The sequence below is a fragment of the Siphateles boraxobius genome, unplaced genomic scaffold, assembly GCF_051911475.1.
Source record: "Siphateles boraxobius isolate OS27281-9 unplaced genomic scaffold, OSU_SipBor_1 54, whole genome shotgun sequence".
Taxonomy (NCBI): Eukaryota; Metazoa; Chordata; class Actinopteri; order Cypriniformes; family Leuciscidae; genus Siphateles; species Siphateles boraxobius.
Window position 1 is genome coordinate 3,445,697 of NW_027509180.1, and position 27,940 is coordinate 3,473,636.

General features: G+C 38.9%; 5 protein-coding genes across 13 annotated transcripts in view; 2 read left to right on the top strand and 3 right to left on the bottom strand.

The window, feature by feature from the left end:
• Positions 1-2,881, bottom strand: part of LOC143714406 (uncharacterized) — a 297,700-nt gene extending 294,819 nt beyond the window's left edge. Inside the window, exon 1 of the mRNA XM_077205530.1 lies at positions 2,818-2,881. The gene's annotated coding sequence lies outside the window, so the exon portion shown is untranslated. The remainder of the gene's footprint in view (positions 1-2,817) is intronic.
• The window catches only part of LOC143714418 (uncharacterized), a 703,153-nt gene that overhangs the window by 62,918 nt on the left and 612,295 nt on the right, over positions 1-27,940 (top strand). The gene's annotated exons all lie outside the window — the stretch shown is intronic.
• Positions 1-27,940, top strand: part of LOC143714477 (uncharacterized) — a 142,905-nt gene that overhangs the window by 62,806 nt on the left and 52,159 nt on the right. The gene's annotated exons all lie outside the window — the stretch shown is intronic.
• Positions 16-27,862, bottom strand: LOC143714432 (uncharacterized). Of its 7 annotated transcripts, XM_077205624.1 has the most exons (6): positions 27,582-27,823; positions 24,749-25,194; positions 11,331-11,623; positions 2,213-3,632; positions 1,682-1,769; positions 16-1,409 (listed from the first exon to the last, which is right to left on the bottom strand). In XM_077205624.1, the coding sequence occupies exons 4-5, from the start codon at positions 3,625-3,627 to the stop codon at positions 1,700-1,702; spliced, it is 1,485 nt and encodes a 494-aa protein (XP_077061739.1). In that variant the 5' UTR covers positions 3,628-3,632; positions 11,331-11,623; positions 24,749-25,194; positions 27,582-27,823; the 3' UTR covers positions 16-1,409; positions 1,682-1,699. The 7 variants fall into 7 exon arrangements, with proteins under 7 accessions (XP_077061739.1, XP_077061737.1, XP_077061738.1 ...); XM_077205622.1 differs by lacking the exon at positions 11,331-11,623 and having other exon boundaries at positions 1,682-1,766; positions 27,582-27,862; XM_077205623.1 differs by lacking the exon at positions 11,331-11,623 and having other exon boundaries at positions 1,682-1,766; positions 24,749-25,189; positions 27,582-27,857.
• The window catches only part of LOC143714414 (uncharacterized), a 1,189,624-nt gene continuing 1,163,373 nt past the window's right edge, over positions 1,690-27,940 (bottom strand). For all 3 annotated transcript variants that reach the window (XM_077205565.1, XM_077205566.1, XM_077205564.1), the window contains one exon: positions 1,690-1,769. The gene's annotated coding sequence lies outside the window, so the exon portion shown is untranslated. The remainder of the gene's footprint in view (positions 1,770-27,940) is intronic.

Here is a 27,940-nt window from a genome sequence, read left to right on the forward strand (position 1 = left end):
ACAATAACAACAAGCTGTTGATAAAATAATGACTTTAATCAATCATTACTTGAAGTACAAAAATGTATACAAATTAAAACTAATGAGACAGATCTCTGAAAAACAATGAATGAGTTCAAATGAATATTAGCATCTAGGGCTGTGACGGTATGGGATTTTTTCTTACCGCGGTGAAGAAGCAACAAATCTCAAGGTTTGGCGGTTAACCGACCCAACTACATTTGGATTATTAGACAATGTCGAAATAAAGTGACTCTGCAGAGTTTTGCATTCAAAGGCATGTAAAGGGAACCATTGACACAGAGAAGAAAGAGTTAACTATTCACGTGTGCTCGTGGCGATTCGCGCTCATGACCGCTACTGAACATCTGAACACAAACAACGGTCAAATGCACATCGACGGATCTTCTTCTGTCTGTTCTCCAAAATGTAATCAAATGTATATTTCTGCAAGCATGTTTAAACTGGTTAACTGACAGTGTCTAAGGCAGGCAAAGGCATTTTTCAAGTCGAGTTTGCCACTGCGCATACACACACATTACCGCGGTGGCGTTCATTTCATAAACTCTGGACAAGCCAAGTGAATGTATATGTCCAAAAAACGGATAATGTTATACTTTGTAGTAGTGCTATCGTGGCGTAATAATCTGTTTGGTTGTAAAATGTATTACCTGAATGAAATGAAATCAATTGTATCGTCCTGTGGAATCATTCATTCACAGGCAGCTTACGAAGATGTTCAACTAATAAAGATCTTCATCGCTGGCAAAAATATGATGCATTTGCAGATTTGCTTTCACTAGACTGGTCCATGGCCACTTCATCCAACGCTCTTGATGTTCTTAAATCTTCCTGTTACGACTCCGAGTCGAGTGTGAATTAAAGCACTTCAGACGATTCAGTGCGTGCAGGAACTGAACAGATCATTCAGACTGATTCGCGAACCGATTTAGAAAGATCTGCTAACTTGTTTGATGAAGTCTTTAAACAGAATCAACTCAAAAGAGTGATTCATTTGTGAATTAAGCATCGCTCATGCCCATAAAAAAAAGATACAGCGCGCTTGGAATAAACTACACATTTAACAACATGTATTGCATTAAAATAAAATAACGAGAGGAACGTCGCCAAACGTAACGAAGTAAAAGTACAGAGAACTTTCAGCAGAAAAAAAAAGTGCGGTTATGTCCTCACACCGCGGTAGGCATCTCATTAACGCGATATTGCGGTGATGCGGTTATCGTCACACCCCTATTAGCATCATGTCTCTCTTAAAAGTGTTACGGCTTCTTCCTCAGCTCCTGAACAGGAAAGTGTTTTTTCCAGTGTAATTATTCTGGTGCTCTTCTTCAGAATGAGAAGGCAGAAGTGATTTCAGAACGAAGGCCCGATTGAAACGTCCATCAGGTCTAAAAGAAACATTAAATCATGTGAGATTTCAAATGAGAGACAAATGTGAAATGAAAAGGTCAAAGTCAAGATCACTGATGAGTTCAATAGTCATTTTAAACTCATCAAATCTGGTGGACAACTGCGGTTCACGATTATGATCTATTTTAATGTCATGAAGATGATGTGTGTTAGAAGTCACTAGTTTGGTCATGAAACAATGCAAATCTGGTGAGCATCAGCATGTTCTTCTTCATGATGAATGAATGAGGAATAAATAATAAACAGCAACCTCTTTGCTCATGATGGTTCATTCTGCAGGTTCTGGATCACTGGTGTTCTCTCTGTCCTCTCCTTCCAGATGCTTTCTGGCAGTTCTGCTGAAAACAAACAAGTTTTCCTAAACATGAAAACGCTTCCATGATTTACTCACCCTCAAGTCATCCTAGGTGTATATTCTTCTTTAAGACGAATACTATCGGAGTTATATAAAATCAAATCCTGGCTCTTACAAGCTTTATAATGGATTATAATGAATTTCCATTTACCCGCAGTCTAGAGCCCTGTATAGTGCTGTATTTCTGCTTTTACATGAGCGCCACCTACTGTCAGAGAGCAAATTCGTTTTTTGCATCTGAATTGACAAATAACAGATTTCTGTTGGTTGAACACAAGTTAAAAAATATAAATCAATCAACAAAGTGTCCTGTGTTCACCACACACCAACTATAGGTGGAGAGGAGAGATGTGGCTATAAGGTGATGTGTGGCTAACTTACACAGAAGAGACTTTGTTGTTCAGCACATGAAAATAAACTACTTACCGTGATCTCATACTGCAGTGATGTGTTTTCTCCACTGCATGGATCTTCATGTGTCGCTTCAGGTGACTTTTAAAAGTGAAACTATTTCCGCACTGATCACACGTGTGTGGTTTCTCTTTGCTGTGGATCCTCTCATGTGTTTTCAGAGTTGATGACTGACTGAATCTATTGTCGCAGTGTGAACACTTGTAAGGTTTTTCTCCAGTGTGAATTCTCTGGTGCAGTTTTAATTTGTTTGCTGTAGTAAAAGTCTTCTCACACTCAAAGCACATGTACTCTCTCACACCAGTGTGAGTTTTCTGATGTGCATGTAAATATCGCAGCAGTGAAAAACTCTTTCCACACACAGAACACGAATGTGGCTTCTCCTTCGTATGAACTGTCAGGTGTCTCTTCAGGTTTGATGACCAAAGAAATGTTTTCCCACATTGATCACATGTGAACGGCTTCTCTCTCTTGTGGATCCGCATGTGAACATTAAGTTTTGATGATTGTGCAAAACTCTTTCCACACTGATCGCATGTGAACGGCTTCTCTCCCTTGTGGATCATCATGTGAACATTAAGATTTTGTTTGTATGAGAAACTCTTCCCGCACTGATCACACGTGTGCGGCTTCTCTCCAGTGTGGATCCTCTCATGTGAATTCAGATGTGCAGACTGACTGAATCTATTGTCGCAGTGTGAACACTTGTAAGGTTTTTCTCCAGTGTGAATTCTCTGGTGCAGTTTTAATTTGTTTGCTGTAGTAAAAGTCTTCTTACACTCAAAGCACATGTACTCTCTCACACCAGTGTGAGTTTTCTCATGTGCGTGTAAATTTTGCAGCAGTGAAAAACTCTTTCCACACACAGAACACGAATGTGGCTTCTCCTTCGTATGAACTTTCAGGTGTGTCTTCAGGTTTGATGCCAAAAGAAATGTTTTGTCGCATTGATCACATGTAAACGGCTTCTCTCCGGTGTGGATCCTCGTGTGACGAGCAAGAGTAGGTTTGTTTGTGAAACTCTTCCCACACTGATCACATGAGAACGGCTTCTCTCCCGTGTGGACCATCATGTGTAATTTAATATGTTCTGATCGTATGAAACTCTTCCCACATTGATGGCATACATGCGGCTTCTCTCCGGTGTGTATCTTCATGTGACGTGCAAGACGTTGTTTGCATGAGAATCTCTTTTCACACTGATCACACATGAGCGGCTTCTCTCCAGTGTGGATCATCATGTGACGCTCAAGACTATGTTTGGTTGTGAAACTGTTTCCACACTGAGTGCAGGTGAAAGATTTATTGGCTTGTCTTTTCTTTAAAAATGTCTGTTTAGTCTTTGAGCGACTCAAGGGTTTTCCTCCAGGTTGGACATGATGTTCCTCCTCCACTTCACTCAGTTCTTCACTCTCCTCGCTCTCTTCCATCAGGTCTGACAGGAAAGAAACAAATATTACAGTTCATTTTCAGTACATCAAAATAATTCAGTGATAGATATATACAATCCAAATGACATGAAAGTGAGCCCTGATGTAATAGTAGAAAGTAGACAACTGTTATAAAATATTATCATAATTTGATGCCTTTTTAAAATTGATTATATGTCCGTGAAACTTTCCATGAATGAGGTAAATTTATCTTCCAACTATTTTAAAAACATTATAGGCCCGAATCCCATGTTTCTTTAGCAAGAACTATTAAATATATTTGAACAATGACACAATTATCTAACATGATATTAAAGGGGTGGTGATGAACTGAGAAATCAAATTTTCCTTGATCTTTTGACATAAGAGGTCATCATACTATAAGAATATCCTGTAAGTTTCAGAACTGAAAACTTCCTTGTTAAGGTCCTTTCACACTGGACGCGATTTTGACGCACGAATAATTCGCGCGATTGTTTTATTTTTTGATCAGCTATTTTTATTTGTAGATTTTTTGCTTCAGCCAATCACATACAAGGAAACAAAGATGAAGCTTGTTGATGCTTTGGCCACTCTGACGTAGCAGCATTATGTGCGAAAGAATTAAGTGTCACAACATGAAATGTAAACTAAAAACAAGCAATACATTGAAACTAGAAACCTTTTATAATGACAGCATTTTTAGATTGCCTATTCCCCATCTCAACGCACGCAAAACTGACAGAAAACACTAGTTTATTAATAAACAATTCAAATGTTTAATGCATAATCCTTACTTTGGACGGTTCTTTGTGGCAAAGTTTTAGCTACTTTACAAGATTAGCAAAACACAAGCTCAAGTGAATAACCCTGTGAGAAATAACACAAGCGTTTAGCATTCAAGTGGAGTGGATTGTTTAATTTTTGTTTATTATGTTATTATTTTTTTATTTTATTTATTATTGTAGATTTAAAAATCTTGTTTTGCTCAGAACTGCAGGCCTATGTATGTGTGTGTGTGTGTGTGTATGTTTAGAACAGCAGGACTATGTGTGTGTGTGTGTATGCTCAGAACTGCAGGCCTATGTATGTGTGTGTGTGTGTGTGTGTATGTTTAGAACAGCAGGACTATGTGTGTGTGTGTGTATGCTCAGAACTGCAGGCCTATGTGTGTGTGTGTGTGTGTGTGTATGCTCAGAACTGCAGGCCTATGTGTGTGTGTGTGTGTGTGTGTGTATGCTCAGAACTGCAGGCCTATGGGTGTGTGTGTGTATGCTCAGATCTGCAGGCCTATGTGTGTGTGTGTGTGTGTATGCTCAGAACTGCAGGCCTGTGTGTGTTTGTGTGTGTGTGTGTGTGTGTGTGTGTGTGTGTGCGCGCTCAGAACTGCAGGCCTATGGGTGTGTGTGTGTATGCTCAGAACTGCAGGCCTGTGTGTGTGTTTGTGTGTGTGTGTATGCTCAGAGCTGCAGGCCTATGGGTGTGTGTGTGTGTGTATGCTCAGAACTGCAGGCCTGTGTGTGTGTGTGTGTGTGTGTGTATGCTCAGAGCTGCAGGCCTATGGGTGTGTGTGTGTATGCTCAGAACTGCAGGCCTGTGTGTGTGTGTGTGTGTGTGTGTGTGTGTATGCTCAGAACTGCAACCCTGTGTGTGTGTGTGTGTGTGTGTGTGTGTGTGTGTGTGTGTGTGTGTCTGTGTGTGTGTGTGTGTGTGTATGCTCAGAACTGCAGGCCTGTGTGTGTTTGTGTGTGTATGCTCAGAACTGCAGGCCTATGGGTGTGTGTGTGTATGCTCAGAACTGCAGGCCTGTGTGTGTTTGTGTGTGTGTGTATGCTCAGAACTGCAACCCTGTGTGTGTGTGTGTGTGTGTGTGTGTGTGTGTGTGTGTGTGTGTGTGCATGCTCAGAACTGCAGGCCTGTGTGTGTGTGTGTGTGTGTGTGTGTGTATGCTCAGAACTGCAACCCTGTGTGTGTGTGTGTGTGTGTGTGTGTGTATGCTCAGAACTGCAGGCCTGTGTGTGTGTGTGTGTGTGTATGCTCAGAACTGCAGGCCTATAATAATAATAATAATAATATAATAATAAACTTTATTTTATATAGCGCCTTTAAAAAGTATCTCAAAGCGCTTCACAAGAATAGAAACATAATAAAACATACAATTAAACAAACAATGCATTACTGACAGAAAAACTTAATAAAATACAAAAATAAAAACATTATGAAATATAGGATTAATAATAATAAGACAATTATAAACAATTATGTAAAAGCTGCCCTAAACAAATAAGTTTTAAGTGATGTTTTAAAAACACTAAGAGATTCAGCTTGCCTAATCTCAATAGGCAGGGAATTCCAAAGTTTGGGAGCATTCGACGAGAAGGCCCTATCACTTTTTAAAGTTTTTTATTTGATCTCAGATTAATTTCTTTGTTTGTTTTTTCTTCTTTAAGCTTACTCAGATCAGTATCCTTTACGGTCAGAATCAGAATGCCCGCGATCCTAGCTAGTTACAAAGGCGCCCTTTATACTTGTATTGCTTCAATGTGTGGATATATTTTAGAGATTACTAAATATAAATATATATAAATGTATTACTTCTAAACGATTACTAGTTTTTGCAGTCTCGCAGATTCCACCACCTCACAGTCATAACCAAGCAAATGTTTCTAGCTTAACCGTCTTATAGCTAATTCTTCAAAATTTTTGACTAGATGTCCTTTTTCTAAAAAAGATACATCTCCATCACAGTGTAACCCAGGTTAAAATCTGTCAATATATATTAAATGTTTGTATATTGGTTCTGCCGTCCCTGTTCCTTTAATGCAGTGTTTCCGCTACATACATTCTGCCGCGGCGGGCCGCCACACCTAAAATCATCCCGCCACGGCTGCAGCTTCTCAGTGAGCTCTAATATAGTGCATAGGCTACTATTGTGAACATTGTAAAGCACCATAAAGTTTTCGCACTATATTCCAACACTTCTAAAGTCATTCAATAGCATAATGTGGGGTAAAAATTAATATTTAAGTCTTTAAGTTAAAGTTAATGAAACTCATCTCTCCTCAGTCATTCTCCATTCAGCATTCAAACAGCAACACGACGACACTCTCTTCAAGATCAATGTTCCCATTATTATTCTGTATTTGTAGATAAAGGTCTATAGTTTGCACTTTGCATAAAATGACTATCTTGCTGGAGTTTATAGCGCTTTCTAAATCATATTCCTTTCTTTGTGTCCCCCAAATGTCCCCAAATTTTGGGGACATTTAATATTCAATAATATTATTGATCTGCCTTACTTAAGGTGGACGTTGACTCAATTTTCTTTTAGAAACAAACTCTGTTATATTATTTTCATGTTATCACTGTGAAGCTGCTTTGATACAATCTGTATTGTAAAAAGCGCTATATAAATAAAGGTGACTTGACTTGACTTGACTTTCTCCCGGGTGTCTATTAGGGGTGCGCCGATCTGATATTCAGTATCGGTATTAGTCCGATACTGGCCAAAATCACTGGATCGGATATCGTATGAATCGCGGGAGTATAATCCGATCCGATACGATCACGGACCTTAGTCATAAACTGTCATACAAATGCTTAACAACACCTGAGAGACATGCCGTAAAGAGAGACGAGCAACATGCGTCACGCAGGGTTGCCAGATTTTCACAACAAATCCAGCTCAATTGTTTCTTAAAAAATAGCCAATCGCGGGGTGGGAGAGACCGCGGACTTGGCAACACTGGCATCACGTGAACGGTAGCTAGAACGTGAGTGAGGGGAAACCTGTCAGCAATTATGTCAGCTGTGTGGAGTTATTTTAAACTAAAGGAAGACAAAACAAAAGCAGAGTGCAATTTATACAATGTAACCGTTTCGAGAAGTGGCAGCATCGTTGGAAGCTTCAACTCCACAAACCCGATTAAACATTTGCAGAAGCATCATGGAAAAGAGTATGATGAATTTATACAGGCGACGGGTGCCAAGAAGAAAAGTGTGCCGCAACAACCAACTGTAGCCATAATCAGATGATCAGCGCAATCATGTGGTTTTAATCAACTAGATTCTAATTAAGTAAACACTCCTCCATTCTTCAGATTGTGACAAACAGATGTCATGGGACCCTTTTTTTTTGTTACCCATTCACACACACGAAGCAAATGGTGCTGGGACTTAATTAAATTACCGATGCCAGAAGTGCCCCCGCGGCGTCTTTCTCTGATAAGTAATCACAGGATCCTGTCTTACCACATGTGACTCAACAGGGGCGCGTCTCTGGCCGGAGATCCCGTGGTGTCCCCTCTGCACGACACCTCACAAACACAGACAACCTTGTGTAATCGAACCACACTGGTCATTGTAATCCAGACTTAAAACTCATCAAATTCGAAGGACGCACACACATACACGGAACTGAAGACGATCAGGAGTCCAACGCGTGACTGACCACGCGACGAACTCTGAATACACACACACACACACACACACACACACACACACACACACACAAAGAGACAATCATTCTGAACCACGTGTAGTTAAACGTAACGTTTCAAATGTACAAATGTTTTCTGGTTGTGTTCAGGATCCCATTGTGACCTAATTGATATAACTGTAAGCTTTTATGATATGTGAGCAGTCTGACATTCGTTTAATCACGAAAAATCATGTATCTGCATTTTACTAGCCCTAGGAATGCCGCGAGTGGTATGATTGGAATCAGAGAAATCAAATAAGATCAAATCACTAACCCAAAATGCAGTATGAGGCATATTTTATTAAATCCTAGTTTAGAAGTGTATTATTACTAAATTTGTGGTTTCTATGCACATGACCCAGAATGCGTGTACTTCGCGAACCACGAGGTTTGCCGACACGCCTCCTCCCAAACGATTGGATCAGACGCGTACGAAAGGCGTGTCTCGAGCGCCTTCAAAACCAGGAGCGCCGTGTCTCCTCTGTGCTAGCAGTCCTACGCCAGAGAGAGGGTCCCTTCTTCAACAAGAACTCCAACCGGAGCTCTTCGTTTGCTTTCTAAATTTCGTTTTAATCTAAGTTTTTCTTTCCGTTTATCTACCTCAGTTGATAGTTTTCCTTCGTTCGGTGCACTCACGAACGAAACGTATTTAAGATTAAGCATCTGTCGTACGCGCTGAAGAGATCGCAACATCTACCTCCGTCCGAACGAAACTCCGGACATTCAGCCTACGTTTCCTTTCAAACCAGCTGCACAGAAGGGGCCGTATCAATGCAAGTATAATCTAAAATAGAATGCTGTTTTTAAGGTTGTCTATAACTTCCTAAAAAGCCTTTGGGTCTCATTTTGAAGTAACTGTTTGAACTGTTCTGTCCTGAGAAGATTTCTCTCTCTCTCTCTCTCTCTCTCTCTCTCTCGCTCTAATATTTCGTATTGCAATCATTTTCTGTTTCGTTGTAATTGTTTGCTTTGCTATGCATATTTACTCCTGCGTGATTTAAGTAGTTTATGTAATCTTTAGTCGTGTTTTATTAAATTCCATAATCTTTTGAATTGAATCTGTCTCATTGTTCCATACTTGAAATCCCTGAAAATGTCGATTTAAGCCACAAGCTCTATTTGGTTTAACTATTGAAATATCTAAAGTGCCTGACACGAAAATATCCTTCCTTGTGGCCACAGGAAGGTGTGTTTTCGTTGTGTACCGGCTAGTAAATTGTGATAAAGAAAGTCTTCTCCTCCACGTCCGCTGGACGGACAGGTTGTGTGATAACTGAACTTGAATCATATCAAAATTTACTCTGATAATTTATATGATTTTACCGACCTATATTAATCATTAATACGAGCAATCGTGTTAATTGTTCATATACGGTGAGGTCTAGTCTATTCCCTATTTGGGATAATTTAATCTGTGTATACGATAATGCATATTCATCATCTCATGAATATTATTCCCCCTTTGAGTTAATAATTTCCCTACGAAAGTCATTGTCGCTACACAACATTGCGGGAAACATTTCAAAAGCGTGGGAAACTCCCCACAGACAGCAACAAAGCAAAGCTGATAACAGAGAAAGTGACTGAATTCATTGTGCTGGATGACCAACCCCTTTCTGTTGTTGAGAATATGGGTTTTCGACGCTTAATGGAGTATTTGGAGCCTCGCTACATGATGCCAAATCGGCATTTCATCTCTGACACGGCTGTCCCAAATAAGTACAGGCAAGTGTGTGAATTCATTTCGAAAAGTTTGGAAAATGTTGCCATGATTAGCTTCACAACTGACATTTGGAGCTCAGATGTGTGTCCTATGTCATTACTAAGCCTGACTGCACAGTGGATAGACTCAAGCCTCAATTTTGCAAAAAGCAGTGCTGCAGGCTAAACACTTTCGTGGCTCACACACAGGAGAGTCCATCGCTGTAGCAACGGAGATGTTAAATACATGGAAAATTGAGAAGAGTAAAGTCCATGTCATTTTAAGAGACAATGCTAGTAACGTAATAAAAGCAATGGGTCGCCTTGGAGTTCCCAGTTTGGGATGCTTCGCGCATACCCTGCAACTTATTGTGAATGAGGGACTGCTAGCACAGCGCAGTGTTAGTGATGCATTGGCTATCGGCAGAAAAATCGTGGGTCACTTCAAGCACTCACCACTTGCCTATTCACGCTTAGAGGACAATCAATTGGAGCTGAATATGCCGCCCAAGCGCCTTCAACAAGATGTACGAACGAGGTGGAACAGCACCTATTATATGATCGAGAGCCTCATAGCACAGAAACGGGCTCTGGGTGCATACACAGCGGAATACGACCTGCCCACCGCATTGACTGCAAACCAATGGGGGCTACTGGAAAAGACCATCGCAGTTCTAGCCCCTTTTGAGGAGCTGACAAGAGAGGTATGCTCGTCATCTGCCTCTGCATCTGATGTTATCCCCATTGTCAGTGTCCTTAAACGTGTTCTCGCACGAGGAAACGACACCGACGAGGGAATTAAAACCATGAAAGGCACCCTCCTTGAAGCTGTGAACAGACGTTTCATAGACGTGGAATCTGAGCCACTATATTCAATTGCAACGCTACTGGATCCAAGATATAAAGACAGGTATGTGGGGTCTAACTTTTTTAATATGATGTGTTTGTGTGTGTGTGTGTGTGTGTGTGTGTGTGTGCGCGCGCGCGCGCGAGAGATTGACATTCAAATGTGTCTGTGATGGTTTTACTTTTGTTTACATCTGTAATGATTAGGTGTGTGTGTGTGTGTGTGTGTGTGTGTGTGTGTGTGTGTGTGTGTGTGTGTGTGTGTGAGAGAGAGAGAGAGAGAGAGAGTGTAAGAGAGAGAGAGAGAGACTGACACACAAATGTGTCTGTGAAGGTTTTACTTTTGCACATCTAATGATTACCTAATATTGCACATACGTATTTAATCTCAAGCATTAAGGGCTAGGCTCATTTTAAATGTTACATTATGTGTATTTTTATTTACACAGGTACTTTGCAAATGCAGAAATCTCAAGACATGTAAAGGATGCATTAATGGCAGAGGCAAGGAAGATGGAAGAAATGCTGAGGAGGACCATATCAGAAGCCTCAGACCCAGCAAAGAAGACTCCACGGGTGGAAGCTGCAAGCAAGAACAGACTTGGTAGCTTTTTTTGATGAAATCCTGGAAGAAAGCACAGGAAAAACTGATCCTCAGTCAACCACCACAAATGCACGCACTGAAATTGAAACCTACCTCATAGAGCCAATTATTCCGCGTTCGGACAATCCACTGCTGTACTGGAAAGTCAACCAACCTAGGCTGCCCTCCCTGGCAGCTGTGGCAACTACATTTCTCTCTGCACCTTCCACAAGTGTGGAGAGCGAGAGTGTCACAATGATGAGTCTCAAAATCCAAGTGCAAGTGAAACAGTTTATTGACGATGGACAAGACAGGGAACTCAAAACACCACGTTTACAGGCGGGCGACCTGGAAGACACAACACGAGAGGAGAGGATCTCAAAACACCACTTTTACAGGCGGGCGACCTGGAAGACACAACACGAGAGGAGAGGATCTCAAAACACCACTTTTACAGGCGGGCGACCTGGAAGATACAACACGAGAGGAGAGGAACTGGACTGGAGAACAGCGAGGACACAGGACAGCGACAGGAACAATCTCCGGATGATCCCTCTGCAAACTGGATGTTCCGTGGAAAACAGGCAGAGCCCGCAAGGAACTAGGACACAGGTACTGGGTGACAGAATACAAAAAAACATTAACAACGAACCGACACCCTGCATGAAAACCTCCAGCTAGATAAAGGCAGCTAACAAGTAGTAGATTAGTTGCAGCTGACGGCAGTTAGCGTAATCAGCCGGTGCTAAGCAACAAACAAGCACTACACACATATACAACCCCACAACCAAAACACACCAACAGATATACAAAACGAACACATGGATTGATGAACCGTGACAGAGAGACTCTTCAGCACAGCCTCTATTATTGTTGATGAAAGGAGGAGCAGCCTGACAGCTGAGAAGGCTGAAATGCTAATTTTTCTAAAGAAGAATTTGCCTCTCATGTTAAAGTGAACGCACTTATTGGAAGTCAAAGATGGACTGTAAAAACAGTCAGTGTTTTTTGTGACAGTTTTAAACGTCAGGCAGTTACTGCGGTTTCTTTTCGTCTTATGGGAAAACTTGAACCAAATATTTTTGTTAACATTGCAAGTATCTTTTCATACATGGAATTGTATTCATTCTAATGATTAGTTTTATACAGGTGTTTTACAGCTCAACCCCAGATGTTACATGTGAAAAAACTTTAGAGCTCCTCCCCCCCCCCCAAATGTGTTATTAACAGCTTAATTAAGAAAAAAAAAATGGTATTGTATCGGTATCGACAGATACTCAAGTGTGTGGTATCGGTATCGGACATGAAAATGTGGTATCGAGCCACCCCTAGTGTCTATTACAGCACTGGAGTAGAGAGTGCTATGAATTGTTCTTCATCCACACTGTAACTGAAATTTAAAACTGTGAAAAGAAAAGGCTCAATAAACTGTTGCATAGATATAATACATTAAGCATAGATAGATATAATCTCTTCGCTTTGTGCTTTGAACTTTTCAATGCGAAGCGCTGCGCGCTGTGACTTCGCGTTGCTTCAAGTGCATTATTCTGCACACTAGTGTTAATTTCGTTAACGAAAACTAAACGAAAATATTTTCGTCAACGCACATTTTTCACCGAACGAAAACTAGACGAGACGAGACTAAAATCCCCACTAATAAACAATAACTGGGAGTAAATCATAAATAATTTTCGTAGACGAATAAAGACGAGACGAAAATGCAGTTCGGTAAATAAAAGACTGGGCTAAAATCTATGGACATTTTAGTTCACGAACAAAGACGAGACGAAAATTACATATTATTATATGATATGTTTTTGTCAAATCCTGTCTCCTCCTCCGCCTCCTCCTCGTCAGCTCTTCCGCCACACACCCACTTTCAAACCTGGAGCGGGCGGGCCGGGCACAGAGTAGCCTACACAACACATGGAGCAGGCAGGAGCTGGATTCACGGCGAGGCGGCGACAGGTTAAAAGTAAAACATGCTTTGCACGGGGCTCGGGAGAAAGAGGAGACGTGATATATGGACACATTTTCGCTTCATTGAAGTGGAGAACAAAACCAAATGCTTGATTTTAGTCGAAGGGAAGGAATGTGGCCACATGGTAGCTGGAAAAAACACAACAAACCTGAAGAGACACGTCGCAGTTCACCACAAAGACATCGTGGTAAATTAACAGAAAGATTGTTGGTGGTTGTTTATAATCTAACATTCCTTAAAATTGTGTTTTTTATCAAAAAGATGAGAAAATGTTGAAATGTGAAATAATTTTAGGAAATGTTAAATATTATCTGCTGACAAAAAAGTAAAAGGTTAAAATGATGTCCTGACTAAAACTAGACTAAAATGTTGACAGATTTTGTTGACTAAAACTAAACGAATAAAATTATGTTTTCTTGGACTAAAATAAAGACTAAAATGCTCGACTCATAGTCGACTTAAACTAGACTAAATAAAAATGGGATGATGTCGACTAAATGTGATAAAAACTAACAAGCGATACTGAAACTGGACTAAAACTGAAACTAAATTTAAAAATGGCTGGTAAAATTAACACTACTGCACACGCGATGCCCATAATCGCTTTGCCGCTCTTATTGGACACTTTCATATTATAATACTTAAGGGAGGTTTAAACACCTGGGATAAGGGGGCGTGGCCAATGGGAATATCACTCATGGGCCACACCCCCTGGGGAAATGGGCTGGAAAAAATCCTAGAGGAAACACTGTTTAATGTATCTGTGCGGAGTACCTGCCCTGCGACCTCACGTAACCCCAGTCATGTGACTGTGCTTAGCCAATCGCGCCTTGGAGCACGAGTGTTTAACTGGGCCGCGGCGTCTTCCTCATTCAGAGGTGTGGGGAAGACGGTTGACAGCTGTGAACAGGTTTGTGTTTTACAAACTATTCACTCTTGTGCTCGATTCATGCTTTTAAGTTAAGCATATCATTAGAACAACTTACTGGCTGCAGGGAATTCGTCGCCGCCATCAGGTTATGTTTACATAGAGGAACTGGTGAGTAATCTGAATGAACGAACTACATGCTGGAGGCTAATATGTTAAGTCAGTGGTGTTGAACATTAGCATTAGCATTGACATTGGTATGGCGGCAAATCAATGCCAATAATAACCGAGCGCACAACTGATGTTGGCGCGCGCTGTAAATGACTTTCGCGAGAGAATAACAGATCTACACGCGAGGAAACGGGAACTCGCGAGCTCATTCATACTCTGCGCGCGCTCATGACATCTCCTCTACACGCAATACAAGCCCTCGCGCGCGCATGATCAGTTCACACGCTCTCGCGCTTGATCTGCTCTCGCCTGCTGCTTTTGCTCGCTCAAACAATTTTATTTTTGACAGTTGAGGGGCGGGACTTCCTGTTTTTTAACCTTAAATGTCATTGGTTACTTCCCATTTTCCGGAAGTCAGTTGTGATTGGACGCCTGTCCAATGACTCGTAGGCTAATTCACTTGACTTGATACATCACTTAATTTGTCTTTTATTGTGGTTTATTAATGTGTAATGTGATTTAATGCATTGTTAATGTAGAATATATTCTAACCAGATACTTTATTAACAGAAAGTCTTACTAGTGTTTGCATTGTGTTGTTAAGAGATATTTACAGACTGTAACAACGCATTTCCATGGTTATTAGCATTGTAAATTACCAAAATTCATATGTATTTTTACATTTTGTATATATAACACTATCTAAAATATCTATAAGAAATTGGAGAAAAATGTGAATGCAAAGTCATATTTGCTGTAGTTCACCACTACATTACCACTATACCCCCAACAGTTATTTACGTTTATCCAACCAAAATCAAATTGGATCTGAGAACCTCAGAATGTAAAAAGTAAAAAATGTCCATTAAATAGTTGTAAATTTAACAAGGGTTTTGAATAAAAGATAAATTGATTGTTTATATCAATAAGAAAGAGTTGTTGTGTAAGCTTTTTGTTTTCATCCTGTGTATTACTATTATGTCATTTTTGAGTGGTTTATTATATTTTCTATTAAATGTAAAAGGGGTTCTGGCAGCATGAATGCCTTTTATTTTTTTAAGATAGGCTATGTTATGTTCAGATGGGTTGTAATCATTTATGCTGTGTGCTTGCCTCATACTTTCTCTTATTAAGTTGTTCTCACAACACATGCACATTTATCACATTTCTGTCTTTATCACATGCTTGAACCTTACTAACTGAACAAATGTTACTGCAGGAAGTGGAGGAAAAAAAAGATTGTTTTACACAAAACTCTTAGTGACTTGCATGCAGACACCCAACTTTACACATTCATTTATAGATTTAACACTTAGTCCTGACCCTGGAGGATCATGTTCTGCAGAGTAAAGCTTGTTCTCATACACAGATATGGCCTATTTATGAATGAAATTCATGCATGTATTTGTCATTTAAACTGATGCAAACAGGGAAAGAGAGTAAAAAAGATGTATTAACCTGTCGCCCCCTCTAGTGGCCAGCATTAAGTATTACGGCCTTCATTGCTCAGATTACGCAAATCAATGGGATTTTTTGGGAAAGTAAGTCTGACCAGTTAGAAAAGATATAAGCGAGTCTGACCAGTCTGAAGGTCTGAGCCAAGTTTGGAGAAGCATTAAAGTTCTAGGTGGAGTCAATTTCTCACAATAATAATAATAATACATACTAATAATGTCAACATACTCAAGCCAACATAATAAAGAAGACTCCCGAGACACATCGACCATTTCAGTATGTAATAAAATTGTATTAGTTTTATAATAAAACTAATAACATTTTAAAGGTATGTCGTGCTCTTAAACCGACATGATTTTAATTAATCCCAAACCCTCGTCAGTATATTAATGTACGTTCACTGATTCTAGCTTCTCTCTTTTCTGTCTCTTTCTTTTCATGGTAATGAGGCAAATACAATGTAGCTTACAAAACGTTAGATGATTAAGATGACTATATAATGTTGTAATAGCTACTTTGCTGGATTTAAGATGGGTTTAATAATTTGCTGGGTTTAATATTGTTCATCTGTATTCGGTAGCAAATTCTGAAAAGGCATTTGTAAGCTATAATTAATGCTGTGTACTGTATCTTAACTTACAAAGCCAGAACCCCTTTTACATTTAATATAAAATATAATGAACCATTTATATTATGTAAAAATGCATAAGAATTTTGGTAGATTTACAATGCTAATAACCATGGAAATGCGTTGTTACAGTCTGTAAATATCTCTTAACAACACAATGCAAACACTAGTAAGACTTTCTGTTAATAAAGTATCTGGTAAGAATATATTCTACATTAACAATGCATTAAATCACATTACACATTAATAAACCACAATAAACAGCAAATTAAGTGATGTCTCAAATCAAGTGAATTACCAGTAATTGGACAGGCGTCCAATCACAACTGACTTCCGGAAAATGGGAAGTAACCAATGACATTTGAGGTTATTAAAACAGGAAGTCCCACCCCTCGACTGTCAAAAATAAAATTGTTCGAGCGAGCAAAAGCAGCAGGCGAGAGCAGATCAAGCGCGAGAGCGTGTGAACTGATCATGCGCGCGCGAGGGCTTGTATTGCGTGTAGAGGAGATGTCATGAGCGCGCGCAGAGTATGAATGAGCTCGCGAGTTCCCGTTTCCTCGCGTGTAGATCTGTTATTCTCTCGCGAAAGTCATTTACCGCGCGCGCCAACATCAGTTTTGCGCTCGATTATTATTGGCATTGATTTGCCGCCATACATTGGCTGCTCTAAACCAGTGGTTCTCAAAGTGGGGTCCGCGGACCCCTGGGGGTCCGTGAACGATAGCCAGGGGGTCCGCGAAATAATTTATAACAGCCTACCGTTCTTCCATGACTATAAGTCATGTTTTCTTTATCATCTGAAAACTTGCTATTTATTCCAAAGTGACTTATCGGCCTAATGCATTTAATGTCAAATAATAAAAAAGTATGCTTTTAAAGGTTTCTATAGATAGATAATCTATCTATATTTCTTATGCCTGTGCGTCAAGTATTCGCTGTGTTTTGGTCGTTTTTTGGGCACGCGCGCCAGAAGGAGACAGAGACGGCAGAACCGGCATCCTGTTGTTTTTTTTTATTTTTAAAAGGCATGACATTTTGTAGTCATTTTTAATGTACACACAAATAAAAAATTGACATTTTGCCGTTTTGAATGATGTACTCTTATCTGTATGACCATAAATAAGAGTATTCCTTTGTTTCCACTGCATAGGAAACAATCCAAGTGTTCGCGCCGGCGTCTCGCGTGCGCGCACAATAGGCTATGTCAATTCTAGCACTGCTAATTTTACATCAAAACCTATTCATTATCAAAATAAAATACTCACCGAACTTATAAAAAGTTCTGCTTAATTTAATTTGTCTGTTGTGCACTATGAAGGCAGTGACGGTCAATCAATATACCGTCGACTTGCTGTTGTTCCAATCTCATTTCTCCACATGTGAAGATGCTGATACGTGCAGGTCTGGACCTCTGTAATTTTTTTAATGTGTAGCCTATTATATAATGAAAGTTTTGAAATAATTGCCTAATATAAACTCTAATTTGGCGCTGCAAGGATATTAAACATCGCGATGATAAACTGACCTTCTCATCTGAGCGGTTTCAGCAGACTACCAGCGCTCGTCAATGTCAAAATGCGCATTTCCGCATGACGCTTCAGTTATTCGGTCATAAAGTGTGAGATAAGATGCAGGCTAAACAAGATCTAGACACGTCTGAAATTAAGGTGGGAAAAAATAAATACTTTGAACCCCAAGTGAATTTACACAAACTGAGAAAGTCAAAAAGCATTACTTTGTTCCCCGCTGTCCCAGCTACAGGTCAAGAGAAGCATACTGTGTCCAGGATGAAATTAACATTATTTTTTTTTAGCTAATTACAGTGGATTTAAGCTCAATTTAACAACACAAGCACCTATTAAACATAATTTGCCATTATTACTGTACTATAGGCCTACTATTTGTGTACCTCGAATGTGTTTAAATATTGGAATTTAACATCTTTGCAAAATAATCCTTGAAACATTTCTCATTTAAGGCCATTCCTGTTTGGAATATGTGATTGTGTTTTGATGTGATGTGAACAATAATCTTATACATTCTGCATTTCCATTTTGTATGTGGATCATTCATTGTAAAATTTAAACTGTCATCTACTTGACAAAAAATGTATTCCACTGCCCACTGACATGCTTTTAAAGCTATAGTTATCCCATAGTTATAGGGATAGTTTTTTTTATAGCTATAGTTATAGCTATAGTTTTTGGCCTTAAAAACACCTTAAAATGCATGTGTAGATCAAGAAAATCTAAAATTCCTCGGGGGGTCGGGGGGGGGGGTCTGGACCCCCTAGCAAGATCACTTTTGGCACCTCAGTACACCATTTACAAAACCCTGCATACGACCCTGGGTGAAGACTATTTGTGTCAAAACATTTCATTAAGCGCTCCCACATTAACTTTGGGCTCAGTCACTGTTATAAATATGAGGGGGTCCTTGGAAATATTTTTCCCCCGTAAGGGGTCCCTGGCTCCAAAATGTTTGAGAACCCCTGCTCTAAACAAATGGTTTTGATTCATTTTATGCTGTTGTGAAGTCTGCCAATTTCTTTTGGTTTATAAATAGATTTGTTTGCACTGTGTTTACATGCACTAAGGAAATCAGATTACAGTACTGTTGGATTATTTATTTGAACTTTGTGCAGGTAATGCAACTTTAATATTGCACTTTGATTGTGTTAACTTTAATATTGCACTTACTGTTTATTATTTGTAGGATGTACATTTATTGATTATTTTGTAATGATTTAGAGTTGGCTACACATGGAAATGATATTTGAGTGTGGAATTAGATAAAGTTTAATGCAAACTTAGTTCCAACTCAGCTCAATTATTTACTGGTCCTGTTGTTGCACCGGGTTCTGGGTCTGGAAGGTTGTCCCCCACACACTTCTCCATAGACTAGCGCTTCAGTCCTGCATGCACATCTTTCCCTTTGACGAATAATAACCTATGGACTTATCAACATAAACTCTCATAAAACCCTTGTGAGTTGTCGCGTTGGTCTTGAAGAAACCAAACATCGCTGGGACAGTCTCTTTTCTTTTTGTTTTTGTGTGTGGCATTTGCTGTAATTTCTATTATTATATCTTACTTGAACAATAACCACAAAGTGCACTCAACTATAACCAGTTCAACTGCAGTCTGTAAATATTGAGGGGTTTTTTTCTATTTCATAATTATATTATTTTATTTTATTCAATTTAGTTTATTTTTGTTTAATAATGATGTTTTTTAGGGCCCAAGCCTTGAAAAGGCGAAGGCCCTATTGTTTTCCTTAGGAAAATTATTATTTTACTACCTTTTTGGCACTTTTGGGGCCCTTAACGTGCTCGAAAACTCTTGAAACTTTGCACACGGGTCAGAACCCGCGGCCATCAGAGCCGGGCTGAAGCTGGTACCCGGGCGTGACGGGGGGCTCGACAGCGCCCCCTGGAACGGGGTCCGAAAACTTGGTCCATAAATCAAACACGCTTGCATGTAATAATATGAAACTCGGTACACTTATAGATCTCATCGGGGCGAACAACTTTCATGCTCTAAGTTTTACGCCAGCCCAACAGGAAATCGGCTATTTAGGGTTGTTTGGAAAACGCATGCAATTGAATTTAAAGTACTCCTCCTAGAGAATTGATCGAGATGCCACGAAACTCGGTCAGCGTGAAGTCAAGACATTGAGGATGAAAAATTGCGAGGGGATTTTTGATATCTCGAACGGTTTGGCCGTGGCAAAGAAACAAAATTATGGCGAGAAACGTGAAACAGAAAGTGTGTTATAACTTCAGCATACATTAACTGATCTTGATGAAACTTCAGCAGTGTGTTCGCTGTAAGAGGCCGATCACATGGATGTGACTATTGTGAGTCAAAGTTATAGCGCCACCAACTGGCAGCATGAAGTGTGTCACTTTCAAAATGCTTTGAAATCACCCTCTTATTTTTACCCGATTTGCTTCAAACTTTGTGTATAATGTAAACACATGCCAGATGTAGGCCTGTGAAAGGATTATTGATATCTTAGATACTGTTGCAGTGGCAACAAATCAAACTTTAATATTCTTGTTTGATGCTTTAGAGACTCTTAGCATGCTTGAAATTGCATGAAACTCGACAGACACATCACATTTATTAGCCAGTAGACATGTGCAAAGTTTCAGAAACGGGCGTGGTGAGGGGCTCAGTAGTGCCACCTTTAGTCAAAAATGGGGGGGGTTAGTTTTATCTACAGTAACAAAACTCAGTACGTATATTGTACTCATCAAACCTGATAACTTTCTAATTTACAGTCATTAGCTCGGACCAACAGAAAGTCCGATATTTTGGTTTGAATGTGGTCATTCTCTCTCTGAGCCTACGTCTCTATGTCTGTGCCTGTGTGTGTGTGTGTGTGTGTGTGTAGTTGGGGGAGGGGGGCTAGATTAACCATTTCACTGCTGTGTGGTTTGGCCTGCATTAAAAAAGAAAATAAATGTCTTAAGCCTTGTATTTTTTAAATAAGTTTTTTTTTAATAAAGTAAAGGCATATAACCAGTTTAATTGTAGTGCATTGACAATATTTTTATATAATTAGTTTATTAATTAAATTAACTTGGTCCATAAACTTGGTCTGAAAATTTGGTCCATAAATCAAACACACTTGCATGTAATAATATGAAACTCGGTACACATATAGATCTCATCGGGCCAAACTACTTTAAGCCAGCCCAACAGGAAGTCGGCTATTTTGGTCTGAATGTGGATGTTTTGCAAAACCAACCCCAACATTTTTACTCACTCCTCTTAAGTGGTTTATTTTATTCCCACCAAACTTGTTCAACATGATGAAAATACATTAAAGATGCTAAATTGTTAACGGATATTGAATATCTGAAACGGTTTTGTTATGGCGAGGGATTATGTCAAAGAAAGAATCAGGAAACGTCTCATATCGTCAAAAATGTAATTATACACCATTTATTTTTATATAAAATTATACAAATATTAGAACTAAACTAATTTTATTCTATTTTTTTTCAATTCAAGTTGTATGAAAAAGTTTAAAACAGGCTATTTAGTGCTAATTGGTTAAACAAAAAAAATCATACATACGGCTATTCCCTCTTGTGTCCAAAATGATATCAACATAGTACATAAATCTTTTTTATCAGGTATGCCTATTGTATTTATATATAAATATATTAGGTATGTGGCTTTGAGGATATTTTCCCACCGGTTATTCGACGTGTGACACCAGCGGGGGCTTTTAAATCGCTAATATAAAAGTGAAAGTAAAGGCACTTTTACACAAAATATTCCGTCATCATCTTTTCAGTCAGCTCTTCACTCTCGTAATTAATGAAATTTGACTCCTGTTGCTGATCTTTGCTGCAAAATTACAAATAATTTATTTCTGTATAAAATAACACTCTGACTAAAAATACATTTGATGTTTCTTTTTTAATCAATGTAGAATGTGTTTGATTTCTCTGTTGGGTAAGAATTAATTTAAATTATTGTTTTTCAAGGTAGCATTCTAATCAGGTAAAGCAAGTAATATTCTGTGTTTCTATAAATTTTTTGATTTTTAGAGATTAGAGACTCAATGAACAACATCTCAACAATTATAAAGGCCTGTCTCATATAGACGCCTGTCTCAAATACAAGGCGGTGCAGTTCAACGATTTGGGAAAATAAAAGCCCGGGCTATTATTTGAAGTTTTACGCTATATCTATCTATCTATATATCTATATCTATATATCTATCTATATCTATATATCTATATATATCTATACATCTATGTTTCTATATATATATATATATATATGTGTGTGTATATATGTATATATATATAAAAATATGTAGCTGTGAGCAGCGATTACGGCCCCAAGCCGGTGGCACCGCAACCCCGGTTATAGCGCCACCAACTGGCAGCAGGAAGTGTGTATCTTTCAAAATACTTTGAAATCACCCTCTTATTTTTACCTGATTTGCTTCAAACTTCACTACTATAATGTAAACACACGGCAGATGTAGACCTGACCTTTTAGAAGGTTGCTCACGCATACTTTGTGGTTGATATGTGCCCTCGATGCGCACTTTTGCAGAGCCCACACTAATGCAAGCTCTTCAGCACACTTCTTTTCGACAGTTAAAGCGGGGTTACGTTTTTGCACGTCGTGCACAATAACTCTAAAGGCACCAGGGTGGCGGTGCCACTGGCTTTTATATATATATATTTATTTATTTATATATTTATATAAATATAGCTTCGAGCAGCGATGAAGGGCCAAAGCCGGCGGTACCGCCACCCCGGTGCCTTTAGGTAACCAGGTAACCAGGGTTGCGGTTTATTTACAATTTTATAAATAAAATTAGGTAACCAGGGTTGCGGTGCCACCGGCTTGGGCCCGTAATCGCTGCTCGCAGCTATATTTATTATTATTTCTTATATGTTGCATTTATGTTTGTAAAAAAAAGCTACCCCAGAATGTGACGTTATTTCAGTAGAAACTTCACGCGCTCAAAGTGCAGCGGCTTTAACTAGCTTTAAATTAACAACTTTTATTAGCATTATCTGTGTCCTACATGTTTCACTCAACCCTGTTGCTCCTGACATGATTTCCGTCCGTTTAAAAACAGAGCATTTCTTAAAATTGCGACACCCAGGAAGTGACATCATCTGGGGTATTTCTACTGCATGATGGGAAGACAAAAAAATAATCTCAATTAATTATCTCAGTTTTTACACAAACCGTATCATTGACTGTATTCATCAACCCGGTTTAAGTTACTTTAAGAAGAATCTCTATTACTATGACTAACTTGTATGATATTTGACAAATACAACTTTATCAGTAACTTGGTGTTTACTGATTATTCCTAAAAAAAAAAAAATGTGTAAACTATGAAACTATGAAAATGACTAAAATTCTGGTAACGTTGTTGCAAATTGGGAACCAGATATAAAATAAATGCAAAATAAAACAGTTAAAATAGTATTTAGTATTCTGATGTTGACAATCAATATAAAAATGTCTCAAACCTAGGGCTGGGTACCAAGTTCGGTACTTTTTAGGTACCGACCGAATTGCCTCGATACTACCGAGTTTCGAAACATGTCTTGTTATCCGGTACAAAGTTTCGGTACCTAAGTGGTTAATCTCGTCAACGTCAGTGAAACAATAAACATGCAGCATGATTGGCTGTGGCGGAAAAACACTAGTTTACGCGGCTGCCCAGAGACGTGGCTCGTCGCACGTGAGGCTGTAGTGTGTGTGTGTGTGTGTAAGCGTCCAACCCAGATAGATAGAAAATATGTGCAAATGATCTATGTACCCAACTCAATGCCATAAGCACACAATGCAATATTTTCGACAAGATAATTGCTGCCAAGACCGGTAACACGGTAAATCTGATAAGGCACTTAAAAGCGCACAGAATACACTCGAGAGTAGAAAGTTTATCAGCCTTCGACTACAAGAACTGGAGCGCGTCACATATAAACCAAAACTCAGCATATAGGATACTTGCCTCACAGACATGAGGAATAGTTCTATATATGTTCAAAATATGTCTACTTTTAAACGAAACAATTAGTTTGATTACCTAATCCATATAGGCGCGCGCGCGTTCACTACTGCAGGGATGACGAGTCAGCATCGCAAATTCGCAATAATCATCTTTGCAGCCAACACGTTTAGTAAACACTTGTTCATTAATAAACAATTAAAATATCTCCATGCTATCGTTTCCCGACACATCCATAATCATTCGGCTACTTCTGCCAGTGCTTTGCGCAAGCTTCACGTGTGCTGAGCGTGAGACATATATCCCGCACCCCAGTAGCCTATATTTAATTCAATTCACATTTATTTGTATAGCATTTTTCACAATACATATCGTTTCAAAGGAGCTTTACAGAAAATGCATGCGTCTAAATTACAATTTAGAGTGATCTGTTATCAAGGTTGACTGTGTGTAATGCATTTCAATTAATTTTCATTCAGTTTCATTGTTAAACAATGCATTAAGTTGAGGCAGAAACAATGAGCTCATTGAAGCAAAGAATACATGTTGTTAAATGATTAGGAAACATAGAAAACTTTAGCATTGGTGCTTTTTTACAGACTCAAAATATGAGTGTAAAAAAGTCATCAAACTGAAAAAAATAAAAGTTTTTTTTTTAGGTAATGTTATATTGATAAAATTGGTATCGAAAAAAGTATTGTTCAGGAACCGGTATCGAAGTAAAGGTATCGGTATCGAAAATTTTGTTACGATACCCAGCCCTACTCAAACCTCCATTTACTGACCATTTGTTGAAGAAACCCCAGAACATTCTGTACCATTTCATAGTTTAACTGCATATCTAAATGTGATGAAGTGCTTGAATGTTTCTAACGTGAATGTTCTTCAGCGTCATGAATGAATGAAGAATAAACACCAACCTCTTTGTTCTTCAGGATCTTCAGTGTGTTTCATTCTGCAGGTTCTGGATCACTCGTGTTCTCACTGTCCTCTTTAATAAACTCAGTCTTTACAGATTTCAGCTCTTCCTGATGCTCTGATGCTCGTCTTCCCTTGCAGCTGATGGGAATTTACAGCATTTATTGGGGAATTGATGTGGGAGGAGCTTCACTGATGATGTTACTGTGGTGGGAGGAGCTTCACTGATTATGTAATTGCTATGGGAGGAGCTTAACTGATGATGTTACTGTGGTGGGAGGAGCTTCACTGATGATGTTACTGTGGTGGGAGGAGCTTCACTGATGATGTAATTGCTGTGGGAGGAGTTTCACTGATGATGTTACTGTGGTGGGAGGAGCTTCACTGATGAAGTTACTGTGGTGGGAGGAGCTTCACTGACGATGTTACTGTGGTGGGAGGCGCTGTTCTGCCACAAAAAAAAAGAAGTTACAGAGTTTGTTTGGATAATAAATGCACTTCTAAGCATTTATGTCTTACTATCTATTCATCATAAAGTAACTGATGCCAATTCCTGAATTATATTTATTGATAATCCTAACACTATGCTGCTGCTTCATTAAAATACAGGTAGTGGGAGGAGCTTCACTGATGATGTTACTATATTATATTAATATAAATAATTTAAATTCTTCCAAATATAAATAATGGTAAGAAACACAGTTAAAATCATAAACACAGAAATAAAGGGGAAATGAAGCAGTTAAATCAAGTTTACATGGCCGGTATTATGTCTATGGCTGTCACTGCTAGCCGTTTGTCTGGTGTCTGTAAACGTCACCCTCAGCTAATTCCAGCCGCTGCTGTACTTGCCGTCTCTGCCGTGTTTGTGCTTTTTTTCAGGATTATTTCATACAATTTAATTCACGCATTATACCTTTGTTGTCGAGTATGGAGAGAACAATATTTCCAGTTGTTTTCCTTGCATGCACTAATGGATGTCTGACAATTTCGTTGCTTTTTGGAGTTTAGATTTAAAAACGCCTGTAGATATAGAGACCCCACACGTTATGCAGTACCGATGCTCTCACGGAACAGATATGCTTATTTAACTTTTTAGTGTCTAGTGTTAAATAAAAAGTACCGTCAGATGAAATCCTGCAGGTGTCAGTGCTTTCTCTCCGTCCATGCAGTAGATGCTAGAGCTGCACGATTATCTTGGTATTTATCTTGGTATTTACTTGGTATTTATTCATTTTCGCCAAAATCAGATTGTTAAAATTGACTGAATAAAGCTCTTTACCAACTTGATGTGCGATGCCGCGCTGACTGACATGTGTGCGCATGAATCACTGTCACACGCACAAGCTCAGAGCAATATTGTAAGTTACTGCATGATAATACATTTTTAAATAAACAAACATGAACTTTAATCAGCTGTCACTTTAGCGCGAAGCCAGTAGCATATAGCATTAGCACCTCAGCTCCACCCACATCCCGCCTCTTTGCCTATTTTATTTTATCCGGGAGTGACGAGAGGTGACGCGCTGCCAAGATGGTGACGGCCGGCCCCGCCTACTTTAAGCTTCAAAAACGCTCTTCAGAAACCTACGGGTAACGTCACGGACACTACGTCCATATTTTTTTTACAGTCTATGGCAAAGACACAGAAAACGCGATGCAGCCGCCACACAACAGAAACACCACGCTCACGCCACGCAGTAAGTGTGTCACCGGCCTTAGTCTGGGATCATAAAAGTGGTTTTCTAAAAGTAGTCATTAAAATAATAACATTTTATATGCACAGAAACGGAAAATTATCAGATAAAGAGCACCACAAAGCACGATTGTTCCAAGAGTAAAAAGCTATTCATATTTATTAGTATTGATTTAATGTCTCACGTGGCTCATCATAGGCTCAACTTGACTTTGGCTTGACTTTTAACTTGACGAAACAATCACACAAATAAACACAAGAGCACTCAAAATCGCTCAGGTTTGAGTGAATTCAACATATTTTCCTCACATGGGTCATCCTTCAATTGAGGTGGCAAATGAGAGGCAGAAATTGTAAAAATGCTTGTTTGTTTTCCTTTAATAAAATGCATTGCTATGCATTTAAAATTACGGTAGTTCTATATCCATTAAAATTTAAGCTTACAACTTTTTGATCTGGAAGTCTGAGAGGTGATTTAGATCTTCTAGCCATTTGACCAACACGCTTGCCCTCAATCTGTTCAACTTTTCTAACAGGAATAATATAGAATGTTACCATAACAGAAATAAAATATTACAGGAATAGAGAATTGCGAGAAGCTTAAATTCAATATGTCTATTTTTAACTTCAGTCCCCCAAAAAATGTGAAAAGTACCACACGATTTTGTTACATTTATTAAATGGTTATGAGAATATGAGAATAAAGGTTTTTAAATCTGAAAAACACTGTAACTAATAAAAGGTCTGAGGTGGAAAAAATATGATTTTTTGGAGGTTTAATATGTGACTTTTCTAGCAGGAATACTAAAATGTTACCATAAAAGAAATAAAAGATTATTTTTACACTAGGACCACAGGTTCATTACAGGAAATTCCAAGTATGCAGGAATATGACAGTAGTAGCACAATAATATCACAGCAATAGTAAATACTGTACAACAAAATCGTGTGGTAAAGCGTCCCAAAAAAACAACACAATACTACTACACAATTACCACACCAGTTTCGTGTGGTACTTTTGATGGTTTATCACATGGAATACCACAGGAAATGTTTGTAAGGCTTGTAAAAATTGTCTAAAGTTTTGTTAGATTGATGTACCAGAACAAACTAAAGATGAATCTAGAATAGACACCAACCTGCTTGTTCCTCGTGTGTTTTTCTCCAGGGTAACTTAGTGGTTTACTCGAGTCCTCAATCTCCTCTTTTACAAACACGATCTTCTCAGTTCAGTAGCAGCAAAGTTCCCCAGACATTCCAGCTCGGATGGGAATATTACAGGCATTTATTGACCTGATTAAAGATCTACTACTAAATGTACCAAATTAACTAAAAGTACATTAATAACAGTTTGTATTAAGCCAGTAGCACGATGTATAACCATGTGTATAACACCAGAGATCAAGCTGTAAACTAATCTTGAAAACAAACGCATGACTTACCGCCACCGGCTGGACTGGAGAGAGAAGCGTCGAGAGTCTGAGGGAAAATGTAGGAG

Coding starts and splice junctions, on each gene's coding strand:
- LOC143714432 (XM_077205620.1), bottom strand. CDS start 24,782: ATGAAACACACTGAAGATCCTGAAGAACAAAGAG. Junction 3,633..24,748: donor AGATCCTGAAGAACAAAGAG/GTTGGTGTTTAT, acceptor CTTTCCTGTCAG/ACCTGATGGAAGAGAGCGAG. Junction 1,770..2,212: donor CACTGCAGTATGAGATCACG/GTAAGTAGTTTA, acceptor GTTTGTTTTCAG/CAGAACTGCCAGAAAGCATC.